At 53.4% G+C, this 17,371-nt stretch overlaps 3 protein-coding genes and 1 pseudogene across 4 annotated transcripts; 3 read left to right on the forward strand and 1 right to left on the reverse strand.

Annotated features, from left to right (window-relative positions):
• Positions 1 to 448: 448 nt before the first annotated feature.
• LOC120696724 (purple acid phosphatase 22-like) lies at positions 449 to 4,206 on the reverse strand. 2 transcript variants are annotated; one of them, XM_039979709.1, is made up of 5 exons: positions 4,051 to 4,206; positions 2,290 to 2,760; positions 1,038 to 1,904; positions 865 to 953; positions 449 to 768 (listed from the first exon to the last, which is right to left on the reverse strand). In XM_039979709.1, exons 2-5 carry the CDS (start codon positions 2,722 to 2,724, stop codon positions 549 to 551), a joined length of 1,611 nt encoding a protein of 536 aa, XP_039835643.1. In that variant the 5' UTR covers positions 2,725 to 2,760; positions 4,051 to 4,206; the 3' UTR covers positions 449 to 548. The 2 variants fall into 2 exon arrangements, with proteins under 2 accessions (XP_039835643.1, XP_039835644.1); XM_039979710.1 differs by having other exon boundaries at positions 2,290 to 2,763; positions 4,051 to 4,205.
• Positions 4,207 to 4,420: 214 nt separating this feature from the next.
• LOC120696725 lies at positions 4,421 to 6,327 on the forward strand (annotated as a pseudogene).
• Positions 6,328 to 7,521: 1,194 nt separating this feature from the next.
• LOC120696726 (probable purple acid phosphatase 20) lies at positions 7,522 to 11,129 on the forward strand. Its single transcript, XM_039979711.1, has 3 exons — positions 7,522 to 7,929; positions 9,569 to 9,860; positions 9,981 to 11,129. The coding sequence occupies exons 1-3, from the start codon at positions 7,738 to 7,740 to the stop codon at positions 10,850 to 10,852; spliced, it is 1,356 nt and encodes a 451-aa protein (XP_039835645.1). The 5' UTR covers positions 7,522 to 7,737; the 3' UTR covers positions 10,853 to 11,129.
• A 177-nt stretch (positions 11,130 to 11,306) lies between these two features.
• Positions 11,307 to 13,299, forward strand: LOC120696727 (sialyltransferase-like protein 2). Its single transcript, XM_039979712.1, has one exon. It carries the CDS (start codon positions 11,571 to 11,573, stop codon positions 12,912 to 12,914), a length of 1,344 nt encoding a protein of 447 aa, XP_039835646.1. The 5' UTR covers positions 11,307 to 11,570; the 3' UTR covers positions 12,915 to 13,299.
• Positions 13,300 to 17,371: the final 4,072 nt, after the last annotated feature.

The raw sequence follows: 17,371 nt of genomic DNA on the forward strand, positions 1-17,371 counted from the left end.
TCATATCAATGCAGACGTCCACCAACCGCAATGAATGCAATGGTGGGTGAACGTTAGTAAGGAAACCCAAACGGCCATATCTTGCAGACACGTGACGTCCCCAGACCACCCCGACGCGGGGTGACGATTTCTTCCCTTAGTGAGGGGTCTGGTTACTATACAGGGGGTCCGGTCTCCTTGGGAGGTCCGGAGCCCCGGCTGCTTGCGCACGAATTCCTGCCTCTTCCGGGACACGTGGTGTCTCCGGACCTTTCCCAACTGTGGAACGGTCCGGGCCGCTGCTGGGAGAATAGGACTCCGGACCGCAGGGGTCCGGCTGTTTGGATGTAGTTAAGGATAACTATAAGATCCTTGCCTGGACACAGCAAGAGGGGGTACCCCAGTCTTGGGGTACCGACAGTGATTTTATTATGCCCCCATTTCTATCGTAACGCTATACATCAGGGCATTTTGGATGTATAAAATTCCCACCCCCATTTCACTAAGAAAACGTCATAGCATTGCCATGTTACAGCGTTAGCTACCTTTCACACAAAAAATAATGTTTCCTAGAGCTCATCAGTGTGACGACCGGCGGTTCTTGCTATGCTTTGTTTTCCGGCGGCCAAGCTCTCGATCCACACCTCGTCGCGGACGGTGGCGTACTCGTCGTCGTTGCGGTGCCATGTCCAGACGGCGCTCGTCTCGTTGACGATCCTCAGCCGGCCGTGCCCGAAGCTCGCCTCCCGGAACACCGACAGGTGCGCCGACCTGTGGTCCGCGATGAACCTAATTCAGAGCAAAATGAAGAAGCATACATGACTCTGGCATCATCAATCCATCCATGATTCGAGATGGCACGCACTAGTCGCATAATACTCCTACCTGAGAGCAAGGCCTTCCCTGTTGCCGCCGTCGCCAATGGTGATGTACATCGGGCCCCGGCTGTCGGCCTCATTGTCGTAGATCCTCGTCTGATCCGAAGTTCATGAAACAATTAAGCTCATTCAGAAGTGAACCCCCCCAAAAAAAAAACTTACAAGCCAATAGTAACTTACAAAGCGCTCGTAGGCATGGACGTGCCCGGCGAAGACGACGTCGACGCGAGCCTCGTAGAGCATCCGCTCCATGGCGAGGCGCATCTTCTCGCCCTCCCCCTGGTGCGCCTGGTTGGTGTTGTACCACGGCGCGTGCAGCAGCACCAGCAGCCACGGCGTGCGCCGCCGGTCGACGCGCGCCAGGTCCGCCTCCAGCCACCGGCGCTGCTCCGACCCCTCGCCGAACGCCGCGTACGACCCCAGCATCACGACGTGCGCCGCGCCGCCCGCCGCGTCGAACGAGTAGTAGAGGTTGGAGCGCGAGCCGCTCTCCTCGTGCGGCATCCGCCACCGCGCGTTGTAGGCCGCGAACGGCGCGAGCTCCACCACGGGCAGCGCCTCCATCTCGTGGTTGCCCGCCGTCACCATCCACGGCCGCGCGCTCGCCAGCGGCTGCACCAGCCGCCCGAACGAGTCCCACAGCGGCTGCTGCGTGTCCGCGTACGACAGGTCGCCGGGGAGCAGGAGCATGTCGTAGTCCCCGCCGCCGATGTGCGACAGCGTCGACGCCGTCCACCCCGTCTGGCCCAGGTCGCCGATGACCACGAACTCGATGGGCAGGGTGGCCGGCGGCGTCCGGAGGCTGAGCTCGTCGCCGGCCTTGCCGCACCGGTAGTAGTACGTCGTGCCGGGCTCCAGCGGGCCGATGGTGGCGTGGTGGATCGCGCCGGACTTGTAGAAGAAGTAATGGTACGTGGTGTGGTCGCCCGCCGCGGACGCCGTGTACTTGCCCGGGGATCTGCCGTACTCGACCACGGACGGCGCGCTCCGGTCGTCGGTGACCCATGAGATGCACATCTTCTTCGCGCCGACGACGGAGATGTGTACCTGGTATGTAGGGACAACAAGGACGGGGAGTAATTCGTTCGGCGACCCCAAATTTCGTGGCACCAGCAGCCAACTACCACTTGTTGTACAGGCAGTGCAATTGACAGGTAGGTAGGGAGCCAGAAATTAAGTCAGTTTTAAATTGATGATGCATAGTAGTACTAGAATTAATTCTTGCTGAAGCTAGCATGAAAAAACGATGAGCAAACAAACTGAGATTAAGCAAGGCAGAAGAACAATATCATCTGATATATATCCTCGTTATTTTGTAGCTATTTTGAATCATTTGGAAAGCTGACGATTGAATTCTGCAGTTTCTAGTCAAAACTACAGTTTCAATTTTTCAGTTGCAACTTGAAATCGAAATCGAAGAGCCCGCATGCACCTGCTGGGGATGGGACGCCGGCTTGTCGTGCGCCATGAGCACCAGCGGGCTGGGCGGCGGCCGGACGTACTCATCGGCGCGGGCACAGAGAAACATGAGCGACGTGAGGCCCTGCACGAGCAGCCTCCAGGAGTGCGCCATGGCCCCGGCCACCAGGTCGCCGCAGAAGGTGCCCGTGAAGCTCCGCCCGAGCGCGGCCTGGTTCATGTACCGGACGCACGGCGCGTTCACGAGCGCGAAGGCGGCCGTGGCGGCGGCGAGGAGGCTTTTGGCGGGGGCGGCCACCGCGGCGAGGCAGAGGACGCGGATCAGCGCGGCGGCCCCGCGGGCTATCTTGCACGCGAGCAGTAGCGTGCGGATGAGGAATGTGATGTGCGGCTTACGCGTGTCGTCGCGACGCCGACGGGGTGAGCTCGCCGCCGGCTCCGGCGCCATCGCCCAGCCTGGCGTGGAGGACGAGACCACCTCCACCTGCTACGCGTGTAGAAACACGCATGATTTCACGTTGACAGTTATAGATTACTATTAGGGCCCGTTTGGATGTTGATATTGAGGCCCAAGAATTGGCATTGGCCTTGAATACCCTCAATTCTGTTGTTTGGATGGTCTTGACATTCGCAGGCGGAAACGAGCTCCAATACCGCGCGACTTTCCATCTGCTTGCTCGACCCAGCCCACGATACCGAGGCCTCCTCCTCCGTATTCACCGGAATTGAACCTCCTCCTTCCCCATGCGAAACAAAAACAGAAGCCCCTCCCCCTCCCCTCGCCGGAGACCTCCCCCGCGCAGCAGCCCCTCCCCCCTCCCCTCGCCGGGGACCTTCTCCCCTCACGCACCAGCTCCCTCGCCACAGAGCTCCTTCCCCTCGTCTTCTCCTGCTCCGGCAAGGCGAGCGGCGGTGCGGCGGATGCGAGGATGGCGAGCGGCGGCGCGAGCTCTCGGCATCCCTTCTTCCCCAGCGGCCGAGCTCCCCCATGGGCGGCCCTTCTTCCCCATGGCCGGTCGACCTCCCCCATCGGTGCCCCCTTCTTCACCATCGTCTACCGGCTGGCGAGATCCGCCATGGCCGGTCGAGGTCCCCCTTCTCCCCCATGGGCGGTCGACCTCCACCTTCTTCCCCATGGCTGGTCGAGGTCCTCCTTCTTCCCCATGGTCGCGGCTGCCGAGATCCGCCCTGCGCCACGGAGGAGGATGGGGAGCAGGATTGGAGAGGGAGGGAGGGGGCGGAGGGCCGCTGGCGCCGTCGGAGTTGAGGGAGGAGGGGCGCCGGCGGGGAACGCCGTGCTGCCGCGTGCTTCGGCCAAGCGCGCGGAACTCGATGGGGGCCCGGCAGCCCGCCGCCTGCCCCGCGCCGCCCCTTCGCCGGCGAGCTGCGCGACGCCCCTCCTCTGCCCCCCTCCGCGGCGAGCCCCGCGCCGCTCCTCTGCCGGCGAGCCGTGCGGCTCGTCCCCTGCCTCCCTCGGCATGGACAAAATCAGATGCCACGATATGGACATCCAAACATGAATCGGTATTCCCCAGCTGCTTTGATTCCATCTTCCAATTTTATCTACATCCAAACAATGGCTTTGGTATTGTAACCTAATACCAATACTAGGTTGATTTGGCATTGAACTCAATTCAATGCCAAGGCCTCCAATATCGACATCCAAACGGAGCCTTAAGGTTGAAGAAGACGAATTAAATTTGCAGATGGATCTATGAGAGCATATTCCGGGAGCTTCGTGCTTTAGTTTGCAGGTGGAGGTGGATGCGCGTACCTGACATGCGCTGCGGAGGACGGCGGCTGCCGGAGTTGCCGGAGACGATGAGGAGTTTGTTTGTGGAGGCGGGCAGGAAGGGAGGGGATAGCCAGGTTGAGGCTAGCATTGCTGCAGCGCACGCGTTTGGGTTTGAGCTTTGGCAGTTGGCTTCTATACGTGGCACGGCAGCAGATTTTGTATCTGGTTCTCGTACTCTCTGGGCGTGACATCAGCATGACGATTGCAGGAGTCAAACTCTCCCCTCCTCCGATCCGGAAACTGAGGGACGCCAGAAATTATTAAAGAAATATATTTTTTTGAACGAACTTATTAAAGAAATATAAATCTCCACCGAGAGGCCGTATGCCCCGTTGGCCTGTTCCACCGACCGCCTTTCCAACTCCAACCAGGGCCGCCGCCCCGCCGCCCCCATGGAGATGGAGCAGCCGGCGGCCTCGCCCCCATGGAGATGGAGCAGCCGGCGGCCTCTGACGCCGCCGACTGGTCCAAGCTGCTGGCCGATATCCTGACCTCCATCCTGTGTTGTCTCGAATTCCCGGACTTGTTCAGCTCCGCCGCCTTCTGCACCTCATGGCGCGCCACAGCCCGCGACCTCCGCCGCCTCGGCCGCATCTACACCCGCCCGCAGACCCCTGCCTCTTTTACATCTCCCCCGCCGGCGCCGAGCTCTACAGCCTTGCCGCCGGCCGGTCCTACAGGCTGCCTGACTTACCGGGCCCACCCGTCGCGGACCGCTACATCTGGGGCTCGTCTCATGACTGGCTTGTCACGGCCGACGCCCGCTCCGACCTCCAGCTCCTTAATCCAGCCACCGGCGAGCAGATCGGCCTCCCGCCCGTCGCCACCATGGAGCATGTAACGCCCGTCCTCGACGCCGCCGGCGAGCTCAGCAGGTACGAGCTTTCCTTCTACGACACCACACCTCCGAGGAAAGAAACCCAGAGGAAAGAAACCCAGGCGCCGCACCCTTACGAGGTGGGCTACCTCACGGAGGTTCTGTATCTGAAGGTGGTCTTGTCATGTGACCCATCGCGAGGTGACTGCATCGCCATGCTCATCCACAATCCCATGAGACAGCTCTCCATCGCCAAGGTTGGGGCCAGCGGTGGCACCGGATCACTACCTCGGAAAGTTATTCAAACTACTCCGACTGCATCTACCATGGCGGCGCCTTCTACGCAATAAATCGACTAGGTGGAATCCATCGCTACACGATTGACGATGAAGGTTCTTGTGCCTCGTGCGAGGTGATTTTCAAGGACATCCTGCCATACGTTGCATACGATATGGTGTTGTAAATCGCTCGGACATCGTCTGGCGATCTGCTGCAAGTTTGGAGATTCATGGACAACCCTTGCGAAGGGAAGGAGATGCACACGGATGGCTTTCTAATCTGCAAGCTAGATTTTGACAAGCAAAGTATCGTCGATGTAGAAACTCTGGGGGATGATGCTCTGTTCATCGGGCACAGCTACACGTGCTGCCTTTCCACAAGAGATTACCCAAAGCTGCTCCCAGGTCATATCTATTTTAACGACGACTCGGAGTGGCTAATCCAGTTCAAAAACATTCGTCGGAATGTTGGAATATACAATGTGGAGGATGAATCTTGGGACGATGTGGTCTCTTCCAAACCATGGTTGAACTGGCCTAATCCTATATGGATTACACCAAGTTTTCCCCTATATGGATTACACCAAGTTTTACAAAGGTCAATCAATAGGCATGCAAATTTCGACAGCAAGCAACTGACGGTTGCTGAACTGCTCTTACGTGTTAAGGAGGAAGCTGATGTTTGGCTGCTGGCAGGGTTCAAACAGATTGGTGCTTTCCCTGCAGCTTTTGGTGCCCCTTTTGATCGCAGATTGTTAAGTCTGTAATATTTTTTCTTGTGTTCGCCGAGCTTTGGATCATTGCTCCAAAGAGGACCTTCTGCAACGCTGAGTAGCTCTCGCCTGGAACCCTCCGTCTAATACCGAGGAAGCATGTTTAGGGGCTGTATGTTTGGGTGTGCTAAAACAGGATGCTAAAGTTTAGCCCTACATATACTGATAAGGCTAAGCTTAGGCTAATGAGAGCTAATCTAGGACTAATGGACTCTAACGACTCCACCCCCCATCTGCTTGCTCCTTTGCCTAAACTCTGAGATACCTGTCAGTGTAATTCCATTTTGTTTGAATGGAATTGGGGACGAGCCTCGTGTCAAAAAAAAAAGACTCTAATGACCAATTAGCTACATCTATGCAATTAGATTAGAAATTAGCTCATACTAGATAATTATGCCCGTTGCTATGTATAAAGTTTGTGTTAATTTGTAGGAATCTACATGATGAGTCAACCTGCTAATGGTTTGGATTCTAACTGGTTCCAGTGGTTCGGTTTCTATTCTGGAGGGTCTTGGTTTGGTTGGAGATGGAGTGAAATATATATAGGTTCGGTTTAGTTTGGTTCAGCAATAAAATTGGTTTGGATTGGTTTAGATCGGTTTGAGTTGGTTTTAAGCAGCAACGTCTATTATAACAAGGACTTGAGCGACCGCGCCTCCATGGATTTCGTTCCTCCCCTGCCTTCTCCGGATTCCTCTTGCGGCATGCCGCCATTGTTACTTGCAGCTTGGGGAACACACCATTTACACCAGGCCGCTGCTGCCACAAGACCAATCCCGTCGTGGTCGTCATCGCTGTAGGGCCGCGATTCCTTTGGACAACAAGCAGTTTGGTTTGGGTTGGGGTCAATAGACATGTATGGTTCGGTTTGGTTGGGTTACTAGAAACTATTTAGTGGGGCGGGGTGGTTTGATGGAACCAAGTAGTATTATTTTTGTGGGTTGGGCCAGTTTTGGTTCGGTTATTGAACCATTAGCAGCTTGAATTGATGAGTCGTGGACGGAGAGGGTTGGTCCAACTCGCATAATAAGAAATGAACTAAGGCCCACATGTCAATAATATAGACGGACCAAACTAACACATCAAACAAAAAAATTGGGTGGAAATCTTGCACGTTTTATATATAGGTATAGATATAGATTTAGTTCCACTATGACTAACAGACTATGACGGTGTTGACATGGTATTCCTCGAGAAAGAACATCATCAGAGATAGAGTATCTTCCTTCAAAAAAAAGAAAAGGCAAAACCTTGTCCCGAAACGGGCTAGACCTGGATGGAGCCGCGTGGACACGTCACGTAGTCGGCCACGCTGTGGTGGCTCACCACCACGAACGCGGGTGACATCACCGGCCGGCTCCGTGCCCCCTGCAACAAAAACACTGCCTCCCTCTCTCCATCCGTCGTCGTCGGTTCCAGCAGCGCCTGCACTCAACCGTTGACAACCTCCTCCGTCCTGTCTGGGCCGGCCCTGTTTCTTCTTCGGATGTCCAAAGTCACCCGCCAGAGTTGACCAAGAACAGCATATCCACTGCCCGGATTCCTGATAGCAACCTTAAGACAATCCAGAGGTGGACCCCTTCCTTCTTCATTCGTCGCAGGCAGGTCACTAATTTACGTGAGACGCCGCGCCGACCTGGCCGCCGCGCCTCTCCGTGTGTGTCCATCTATATAAACCCCCGGTCCGTGCCGTGATCCCGGCCGGCCATTCTCCGTTCCCCCTCGACTTCCCATCTCAGCCTGCGTTCTCGCCTCCGAGCCGTCTAGATTCAGGCGACCGCGAGAGCAGCTTGCGACCATGGCCGCGGGGAGAAGCGGCGGCGGCAGCAGCATGGCGCTGGCGCTCCTCGTCCTCGCCGCCTCCGCGGCGTCCCTGCTCCCGGCGGCGTCTCTCTCCGTGACCTCGCCCTACGTGCGCCCGCCGCCGAGGCCGGATGTGCTGGCGTCGCTGCTCCAGGACGACGACGACGACGGCCAGACGCCGCAGCAGGTACGCCGTACGCCTACCCCTCTTGGCCTTGGTCCATCAACATGTTAGTTCCTGCGATCTTGGGGCCCCTTCTGCATTCCAACCGCCTCGATCGGTCAGCAAAATTTCTCACCATCTCTTCTGAAAATCGGTGGAATGTGGTTGCGTGCTTCGCTGGCGGTACGTGTATCTGAAATAAAAATTAGCCTACGCCAGAAAATGTCTGCTGCAAGAAGAGAGAGTCCGAGGCGCTATTTAGTTCCCACCCCATAAACGCAAAAACGTAAAATTTTACGAAAGAATCTTGCTAATTTGAAGTACTAAATGAAGTCTATTTACAAAATTTTTACATGAATGGGCTGTAAATCGCGAGACGAATCTAATGAGACTGCTTAATCCATGATTTGTAACAGTGATGCTACAGTAACTATCCGCTAATTATCAATTAATCACGAATTAATTAACATCATTAGATTCGTCTCGCGATTTACAACCCATCTGTGCAAAAAGTCTTGTAAATAAACTTCATTTAGTACTTCAAATTAGTAAGATTCCGTCGCAAAAAATTTTGCGTTTAAAGGCCAGGAACTAAACACGGCCTGAATTAGCTGGCGGTACGTGTATCTGAAATAAAAATTAGCCTACGCCAGAAAATGTCTGCTGCAAGAAGAGAGAGTCTGAGAAGTATATCCTATCCCAGCAGCAAATTAGCGACCTGGTTGGTAGTCAGCTGCGTCATGTGATGTGACACGGCATCGTGGCGTCTCTGTCGTGTTCTTTTTTTTTATTTCTATAATTCTATATGCCATTCAGTTCAGGAGCATCGACATCTAGTTCAGTACTACGATGGATTCACACTTGGAGCAACGACTTGATTGCCACGTCGTACCCACGATTTAATTTGCCGATGTTTAGTTCAGTTGACTGGCTCTGCACGGTGACGGTGAGGGCTACAGTGTGACCAGGGAGAACAGACACGGCCCTCCTTTGGTGTTCTTGCTTTCCCATCCATCCCAACCGTCCTTGTTTGTTGTTCCTGACCATGTCGGCATGCCGTTTGGACTGCGGTGTTTCTTCCTTTTTCTTGTCGCTAATCATGGGCTATCCATGGAAAGTAACTTTCGGTTAGTGTTGCTGATGGTGCAATCAATCGCGCGCGGATAGAGCTGCAGTCCTGGCAACCTCGATCTCTTCATCATATTTTCCTCTACGTTGGAAATTACTATGTTAGAAGCACAACATGCATGACCAAATATGTGACCATTATCTTGAGTGCACGGCAGAGTGTTTGATATGGTTGGTGTGAAAACCATCACGGCAAAAGTGCTAATGCTGACGTACTGTCTGAGTGAGACCATGGCACAGACTAATTCTAGTTGTAGTAGCTGAAATGTTCACACTTGCCATATTTGCTCGCAATAGGTGCTGGTGTCGTGATGCTGCGTTTTCTGTTTTGAGTTAGTAAGCAAACTTGTGCTTCTCTCTCTCTCTCTCTCTCTCTCTCTCTCTCTCTCTCTCTCTCTCTCTCTCTCTTGCGGGTAACTTGTGCTTCTCTTTCTTCAGCTCCTTTTAACATCGGCAGAAACTGTTCCTAAAAAAAACATCGGCAGAAACTTACAGAAGAAATTTGGCCACTGACAAAATTTTGGGCAAACTTCAGGTGCACATATCAATGGTTGGGCCTGACAAGATGAGGGTGACATGGATCACCGACGACGAAGCGCCGGCTATCGTTGAGTATGGCACGACGCCAGGGCAGTACACGCTGTCCGCAACCGGAAGCACGACGACCTACTCCTACGTCCTCTACAAATCCGGCAACATCCACGACGCCGTCATCGGCCCACTGCAGCCTAACACGACCTACTACTACCGGTGCAGCTCCAACCCAAAGCGCGACTTCTCCTTCCGGACGCCGCCGGCCACCCTCCCCTTCAAGTTCGTCATCGTCGGTAATGCACCTTGCTGCTATATATTTTTGCTGCAAGAGCTTGTTGTCATGGCGTTGGCACACAATGCAACTGTGTGTGTAGTTTGATGGAGAGATTAATAATGAATGGCACTATTGGCAGGCGACTTTGGGCAAACCGGATGGACGGAGTCGACGCTGAAGCACATCGCGGGCGCCGACTACGACATGCTCCTCCTCCCCGGCGACCTCTCGTACGCCGACTTCATCCAGTCGAGGTGGGACTCGTACGGACGCCTGGTGGAGCCGCTGGCGAGCGCGCGGCCGTGGATGGTGACCGAGGGCAACCACGAGATCGAGAAGCTCCCCCTCGTGGAGCCCAAGCCCTTCAAGGCCTACAACGCGCGGTGGCGCATGCCGTACGACGCCGGCGCCTCGCCGTCGGGGGACAACCTCTACTACTCCCTCGACGTCGCCGGCGGCGCCGTGCACGTCCTCATGCTCGGCTCCTACACCGACTACGACGCCGGCAGCGCGCAGCACCGGTGGCTCCGGCGCGACCTGGCGGCGGTCGACCGCCGCCGGACGGCGTTCGTGGTGGCGCTGGTGCACGCGCCGTGGTACAACAGCAACCGGGCGCACCAGGGGGAGGGCGACGCCATGCGCGATGCCATGGAGGCGCTGCTCTACGGCGCACGCGTCGACGCCGTGTTCGCGGGCCACGTGCACGCCTACGAGAGGTTCGCGCGCGTGTACGCCGGCAAGGAGGACCCCTGCGCGCCGGTGTACGTCACCGTCGGCGACGGCGGCAACCGGGAGGGGCTCGCGGACAAGTACATCGACCCGCAGCCGGCCATCTCGGCGTTCCGGGAGGCGAGCTTCGGCCACGGCCGCCTCGAGGTGGTCAACGCCACGCACGCGCTCTGGACGTGGCACCGCAACGACGACGACGTGCAGGTGGTCGCGGACCAGGTGTGGATCACCAGCCTTGCGGCCAACCCGGCTTGCCACAGAAGCAAGGCCGGCAAGATGTGAACAGAAGCACAAGGGGAAACTTGGCGTGACTTCAAATTAACTTAAATTTATAGATATATGTTGCTCTCTGAGACAAATTTTCATAAATTGATTGGTGTGCCATTTTATTTTATTTTATTTTTTAAAGTAGGCCAGTGTCATGTAAATAAATACCCGTACTTTCATCGATTGTTGGGCCTTGTACTATTAATATGCCTCCTGAGTTTGAAATTGGGCCAGGAGCCCAACTGTTTGTTGGGCATCCAACGAAATAGAATTCATAGAAGTGCGGCCCAAATCTTAGCAAGACAGATGTAGTCATTGTTAAGTTTTTTTTTAAGTCCAACAAGACCACAAGTGACTTGGGTCGGTATCATCATTTATAGCTTGAACTAGTTGTTAGGATGTGCCATTCTTTATATTAGCCGCTAGTGTTTCCAACAAAGAACGCACAATGTTTTGCCGCTCCAACATGGCCTCAATTCTATCCTTCCCTCTTTCTCTCTCTCTTGTTAATTGTTATCAAGTGTGCTAATGCAGCAAATGGTTTTTTTTTTTGATAACACAGCAAATGGTTTGGCTGGCCGGAAAATAGCGCCCCTCTCACTCCATGTCCACTTTTGCAGCGGTCAAAGAGTGCATCGCAGCCAAACCATCGCCGCAGCAACCGTTCCCGAACTGACGACGAGCTAGCCAGCTGCACACTGACACGTCGACCCCGTCGCTACCTGGGACCCGCATGCCAGTGGGCGATCCCGCACAGCCCACCAGGATCACATCTTCCCGGGTAGCTGTGGGTCCCGCCATCTCCGACCTTTCTCCCCCACCTCACCTCGCCGCGTCGGCGGCTCCGGCTACCCCCACCACGCCTACTAATGGCAGCCGGATCTCGGCGACAGCACCGCCGGAGATGAAGCGCCGCCATCTCCCGCCAGTCCTCTTCCTCCTCGCGCTCTCGCTCCTCTCCCTCTCCTTCCGCCGCCACCTGTTCCTCCCCCGGGGCCCGTCCCCGTACGCCGCCGACGCGCTCCTCCGCCGCCTCGCCGCCACCGACGTCGGCGGGGACCAGGTCCTGTCCGAGGCGGCCGCGCTCTTCGCCAACGCCTCGGTGTCTTCGTTCCCCAGCATCGGCAACCACCACCGCCTCCTCTACCTCCGCCTCCCTTACCGCAGCAACGCCACCTCCGCCCCGCGGCAGCGCGCCGTCTCCCGCCTCCGCGTCCCCTTCCAGGCGCTCCCCAGCGACGAATCCCTCCTCGCCGCCTTCCGCGCCTCCCTCCGCTCCTTCCTCCTCGCGCGCCGTCTCCGCCGCCGGGGTACCAATGTCGCCGCCGTCATGGGCGACCTCGCGGGCCTGCTCGGCCGCCCGCGGCGCTTCCCCACCTGCGCCGTCGTCGGCAACAGAGGCATCCTCCTCGGCTCCGGCCGGGGCGCGCAGATCGACGCGCACGACCTCGTCATCCGCCTCAACAACGCCCGCGTCGCGGGCTACGCCGCCGACGTCGGCGCCAGGACATCGCTCTCCTTCGTCAACTCCAACATCCTCCACTACTGCGCCGTCCGCTCCGCCATAACCACCCCCGGCTGCGCCTGCCACCCCTACGGCCGCGCGGTCCCCATGGCCATGTACGTCTGCCAGCCGGCGCACCTCCTCGACGCGCTCATCTGCAACTCCACCGCCACGCCGGCCTCCCCGTTCCCGCTCCTCGTCACCGACGCGCGCCTCGACGCGCTGTGCGCGCGCATCGCCAAGTACTACTCGCTGAGGCTGTTCGTGTCCACGACGGGGGAGCCGCCGAGCAACTGGACCAGGAGGCACGACGAGAGGTACTTCCACTACTCGTCGGGGCTGCAGGCGGTGGTGATGGCCCTGGGGGCGTGCGACGAGGTGAGCCTGTTCGGGTTCGGGAAGGCGGCGGGGGCAAAGCACCATTACCACACCAACCAGAAGAAGGAGCTTGACCTGCACGACTACGAGGCCGAGTACCAGTTCTACCACGACCTTCAGGCGCGGCCGGAGGCGGTGCCGTTCCTCGACGAGGCGCCGGGCTTCAAGGTGCAGCCGGTGAAGCTGTACTGGTGACCGGTGAGGTCGGTAAGAGATGTAATTGTGTGATGTGTTTGTTGTACAATGTTTACAATTTGGTGATAGCTGTGTTTAGTCAGAGAGAAATTGAAGGGGTTGCGAGACTGTCTAGATGTTTCAGACCGGGGAGCATGTGGAAGAGGGGAAAATGTAGCTCAATTTTGTATTGATCAGAATTGATCAAATTGATTGTAACTGTTCATGTCCATGTATTTAGAACACTACAAGTGTACACTTGATTTGACACCGAGAAAATGTAATTTCGGAGTAATGGAAATGTAAAGAAACTGGTTGATTTGGAAATGTGTATGAAAAAAAATGCTACCAGGAGTGGTGCTGACCAGGAAACAGTACTGGTGATTGTTCCTGTAGTCTGTTATTATGTTTTTGCACAATTCTCACACTTAATTGATGGAGGTGTTTATGCAGAGGAAAAGACTGTAAATTAGGGGTAGTTCAAAGGGAATGTGAGTCGTTAGAGATAGATGTGTCTGATTGTGAAATGTACCCCAAGTTTTCAGAGATAAAGAGAAATGCAACTCTAATTTGTGCTGCTCGGATGGTTGCTCTTGATTGAAAGAATCATACAGATATGGAGATTTTGGTACGGGACTGGGCTAGATCATCATATCATACATACTATTCATGTATCAGATTTGGACATGTGCAAGAGAGAAAAAGAATCTAGGCGTAAGAGTGCTCATTTATGTGCATTCTCAGTTATCTGAAAAGAGGAAGAAAAATGCAGTTGATTGCCTGTTTGATTTACAGTATTTCTTTAGCTTGATGAGAGCAAATTACAGCAATGTCACTATCTGATCTGTTGTACCTGACAACCAATCACTACTATGAACCATACTACAGCTGTCTGTACCCTAGAAGTCCAACATGTCAAAATAAAATATCACTACTATGAACCAAGGATACAAAATTGTGAGAGCAAATTACGCACTTTTGTTTATCTGGAAGTCCAGGCCTTGTTCGGTAAGATGAATGTGGTTAAACTGAACAGCATATTTTAAGACTGATGTTACAGTCGGTGCCCAATTGTCGTTCTATCAGCTTGCACCACCATCTCTGCTGAATGAATTGTCTAGTCTCCCGTTTGGGTTAGTGGTTATCGACAGAAATCAAACAATGCGTCATTTTAATCTTACCTTCAAAGTTCAAATTTCTCCAATCTGGTTTGCTGCATGCAGTGAGCTGCTGAACGAGTCTAAGCTGAAGTCAAACTGCTGATGGATGGAGCTGAGAAGGCATCCATCTCGAGGCTTTTACTCATGACATGAAATATAACTAACCCTCTAAAAATGCAGCATGGATGCATGCTTAACCCTGTGTTGACAGCCAATTCTGGCAGTTCAGAGGCCGACCGGTCTGACCGGTCGGTCCAGTTGTAATCCGAGTATGCTTCGTTTTATTTTGAAAATTCTTATATAAACTGACTTGGAGAGGGGTACGACTTCCTCGGCCTATAAATATAAAGGCTAAAACCGATTGAGCTATTCCCAATCGAACCAATCAAAATATCGCATTACTTTTTATCTCTCAAATCCTAGTCTTTTCCAACCCTAGATTGTTTTCTTCTTTTGTTTCGACGATGTTTGAAGACGTTCTGAGTGGCCTGCCGACCTCAGAGCAACCCTAGCCGCGCAAGCTCCGACGGGGTCCCTCCCGAGCTCGCATTTCTAGGTTTTCGCGGTTCTCTGCTCCACACCGGTCAGACCGGTCTGCGAAACCGGTCAGACCGGTCTGCCAGGGCATCGCTGGTTCAGATTGTTTTGACGACCTCCTGCGCGTTCTAGCGCATTCAAGTGTGTTGGCGCGATTCTGTGTCAACACATTTTTTGGCGACTCCACTGGGAAAAGATTAATATGGTTTTAAAACTGATCTAATATACTCCTTGAAGAAGATGAGCTCTTCAGATATCGACAAGGAAAACATCATCATGGCTACAATGGAGGAGCTCCCCGAAGAGGAGTGCAATGACTACCTTCTTGTGGAGGAGTACGTCAAGGCGGTGGAGGAGTTCGTACTGCCGTCTCGCAAGCTTAGCAAGGATAAGATTGAAGAGATCCCCAATGTAAGCCTCTCTCCCTCTGATATGTTTGATAGAATGTCATCCATAATGGATCAAAAGATTGTTGCTGCACAAGCTGCTGCAGGTGACGTTTTGATTAAATTGAGTAGCGATGTTGATGCGCTTAAAGGTAAACAACCCATGTCAGATCCTAACTCATTAGATCCGAGTTCGGCTACCCCTGAGTTCACATCTAAACCACTCTATGGTATGCCGCCGAACTCGTTCTTAGGGCAAACCCCGCCACCGTCGACCATGCACACAGCACCAGCCGGACCGGTCCCACAAACCGGTTACTCATTACCGTCGCTGACGCCTCTCGAGACAATTCCAGGTTCGGCTGCCCCTAGACGAACTAATGAATTGTCACTGTATACACCACCTCGCGCTACTACTGTAGCGGGAGGGCCACGAGGATCTGGACCTAACCAAGGACCGATCCCGACTTCTTCACAGACGATGGCGCATGGAAATTCTAATGCACATCGTTGTTCTGAGTTTTATACCAGCCAGCACTATCAGGTCGATCTCCTTAAGTTCAAAGAGGATCTGGCAAATGCGATTAAAAGTAAGCTTGGGGTGGATATGGGTACTACACGTTTATATCAAAAACCTTATCCCGCTGAGTTTGATTTTACTCCTTTTCCTGCTGGTTGGCGTATTCCTGAGTTTACTAAATTTAATGGTGATAATTCTCGTACAACTTGGGAACACGTTAGTCAATATGTCTTGCAATTAGGAGAAGCCGGTTTCAATGATGCTTTGTGTGTGCGTTTATTTTCTTTATCTTTGACTGGAACGGCTTTCTCTTGGTTTTCCTCGCTTGCTCCTAATTCTATTCGCAATTGGGCTCAGTTGGAGCATAAGTTTCATGATCACTTCTTTAGTGGGGAAACCGAAGAAAAATTGTTGGACTTAACATCGATTAAGCATGGACGTGATGAATCTTCTTCGAATTATTTCAAAAGATTTAAAGAAATTACAAATCAGTGTTTTAGTTTGACAATTTCCGAAAAGCATTTGGCGGATTTGGCGTTTAATGGTTTACGTTCTTATTTGAAAGAGAAACTCGAGGGCTTTGAATATTATACTGTGAATTTCTTGCAAGTCAAAGTCATGGGTTTAGAGTTTAAATTTAAAAATGCCAAAGATACCTTCAAGCCTCATCGATCCAACACGTATATTCTTGATCATGATTCAGATAGTTCGGACGATGATAGCAAGGAGGTATACGCCGCTGAATTTGTTTGGCCATCAAAGGCCAAACCCGGTTCAGTTCCGTCTCTCAAGCCGATTCAAAAGAATCGGCAAGAGGAGCTGAAATTTACTTTTGATGTTTCTAAGTGTGATCGGATTTTTGATGAATTGCTTAAGAATGGTAACATCCGATTGTCACATGCTATTCCATCTCCCGACGAACTTAAACGACATGCATATTGTAAGTGGCATAACTCTACATCTCATGCTACTAATGATTGTAATGTTTTTCATCGACAGGTATAATCGGCCATTAATGAAGGACGATTGGTACTTTCTGAGATGCAAATTGACAAGACTCCTTTCCCTATTCATACACTGGAATTGAACAATCCAAAGGTGCTCATTCGGCCGGAACAAGCCGAAGGAGCTAAGGGGAAGCATGCTGTCATCGGTGATCCAAGAGGACCCAGTATCCGGCTCACTCAGGCCCAAGGAGCCAAGGTGCCTTTTCATTCAAAGCGCAGCCCGGTTCTTTCCAGAAGCCCACTGAGTCAGCTCCTGTTATGAAGACCCAGAGTACCTTCCGCACCCAACAGACTGGCGGAAGTCAAGTAACCAATGTGAAGACCTGTTTTCACTGCCGCGAAGCCGGACACTACAAGGCCAACTGTCCGTATCTCAATCAGCCCGCCCCTTCTATTTTCTCCAACTCTGTTCAAGGACCAAAGCAGCCGACTGGAGCCAACCATGCAACACCAGCTAAGAGCCAGCAACAGTCCTTCGGCAATGCAAAAGTGAATCATGTGAATGCTGAAGAAGCAGAGGATGCACCAGGAGTGATTCTCGGTGAGTTTCTGGTCCAATCAGCTCTAGCCTCAGTGCTTTTTGATTCTGGAGCATCGCATTCCTTTATATCCTCCCACTTTGTGGAAAAGCATGATATACCTACTATAGCCCTTAAGAGGCCACTAATGACCCGTTCCCCTGGAGGTCATATACCTTGCCACTTAGGTGTTTTAGATATCCCTATAAACCTAAGTGGGGTAGTATTCCTTGCCGACCTAGTAGTCCTTGCTTCCAAAGGGATAGATATCATACTCGGTATGGACTGGCTCACCAAGCACCGCGGAAACATAGCCTGTGCTGAGAGAGCCGTGACAGTCACCAACCGCC

Source organism: Panicum virgatum, chromosome 3K (assembly GCF_016808335.1).
Source record: "Panicum virgatum strain AP13 chromosome 3K, P.virgatum_v5, whole genome shotgun sequence".
In the NCBI taxonomy this organism is placed as follows: Eukaryota; Viridiplantae; Streptophyta; class Magnoliopsida; order Poales; family Poaceae; genus Panicum; species Panicum virgatum.

What these genes read in the sequence shown, in the direction of transcription:
- LOC120696726 (XM_039979711.1), top strand. Translation starts at nt 7,738, where the DNA reads ATGGCCGCGGGGAGAAGCGGCGGCGGCAGCAGCATGGCGCTGGCGCTC. An exon ending in ACGGCCAGACGCCGCAGCAG is followed by an intron (nt 7,930 to 9,568) that starts GTACGCCGTACG and finishes GGCAAACTTCAG; the next exon opens with GTGCACATATCAATGGTTGG. An exon ending in CTTCAAGTTCGTCATCGTCG is followed by an intron (nt 9,861 to 9,980) that starts GTAATGCACCTT and finishes CACTATTGGCAG; the next exon opens with GCGACTTTGGGCAAACCGGA.
- LOC120696727 (XM_039979712.1), top strand. Translation starts at nt 11,571, where the DNA reads ATGCCAGTGGGCGATCCCGCACAGCCCACCAGGATCACATCTTCCCGG.
- LOC120696724 (XM_039979709.1), bottom strand. Translation starts at nt 2,724, where the DNA reads ATGGCGCCGGAGCCGGCGGCGAGCTCACCCCGTCGGCGTCGCGACGAC. An exon ending in TCCATGCCTACGAGCGCTTT is followed by an intron (nt 954 to 1,037) that starts GTAAGTTACTAT and finishes ACTTCGGATCAG; the next exon opens with ACGAGGATCTACGACAATGA. An exon ending in AGGGAAGGCCTTGCTCTCAG is followed by an intron (nt 769 to 864) that starts GTAGGAGTATTA and finishes GCTCTGAATTAG; the next exon opens with GTTCATCGCGGACCACAGGT.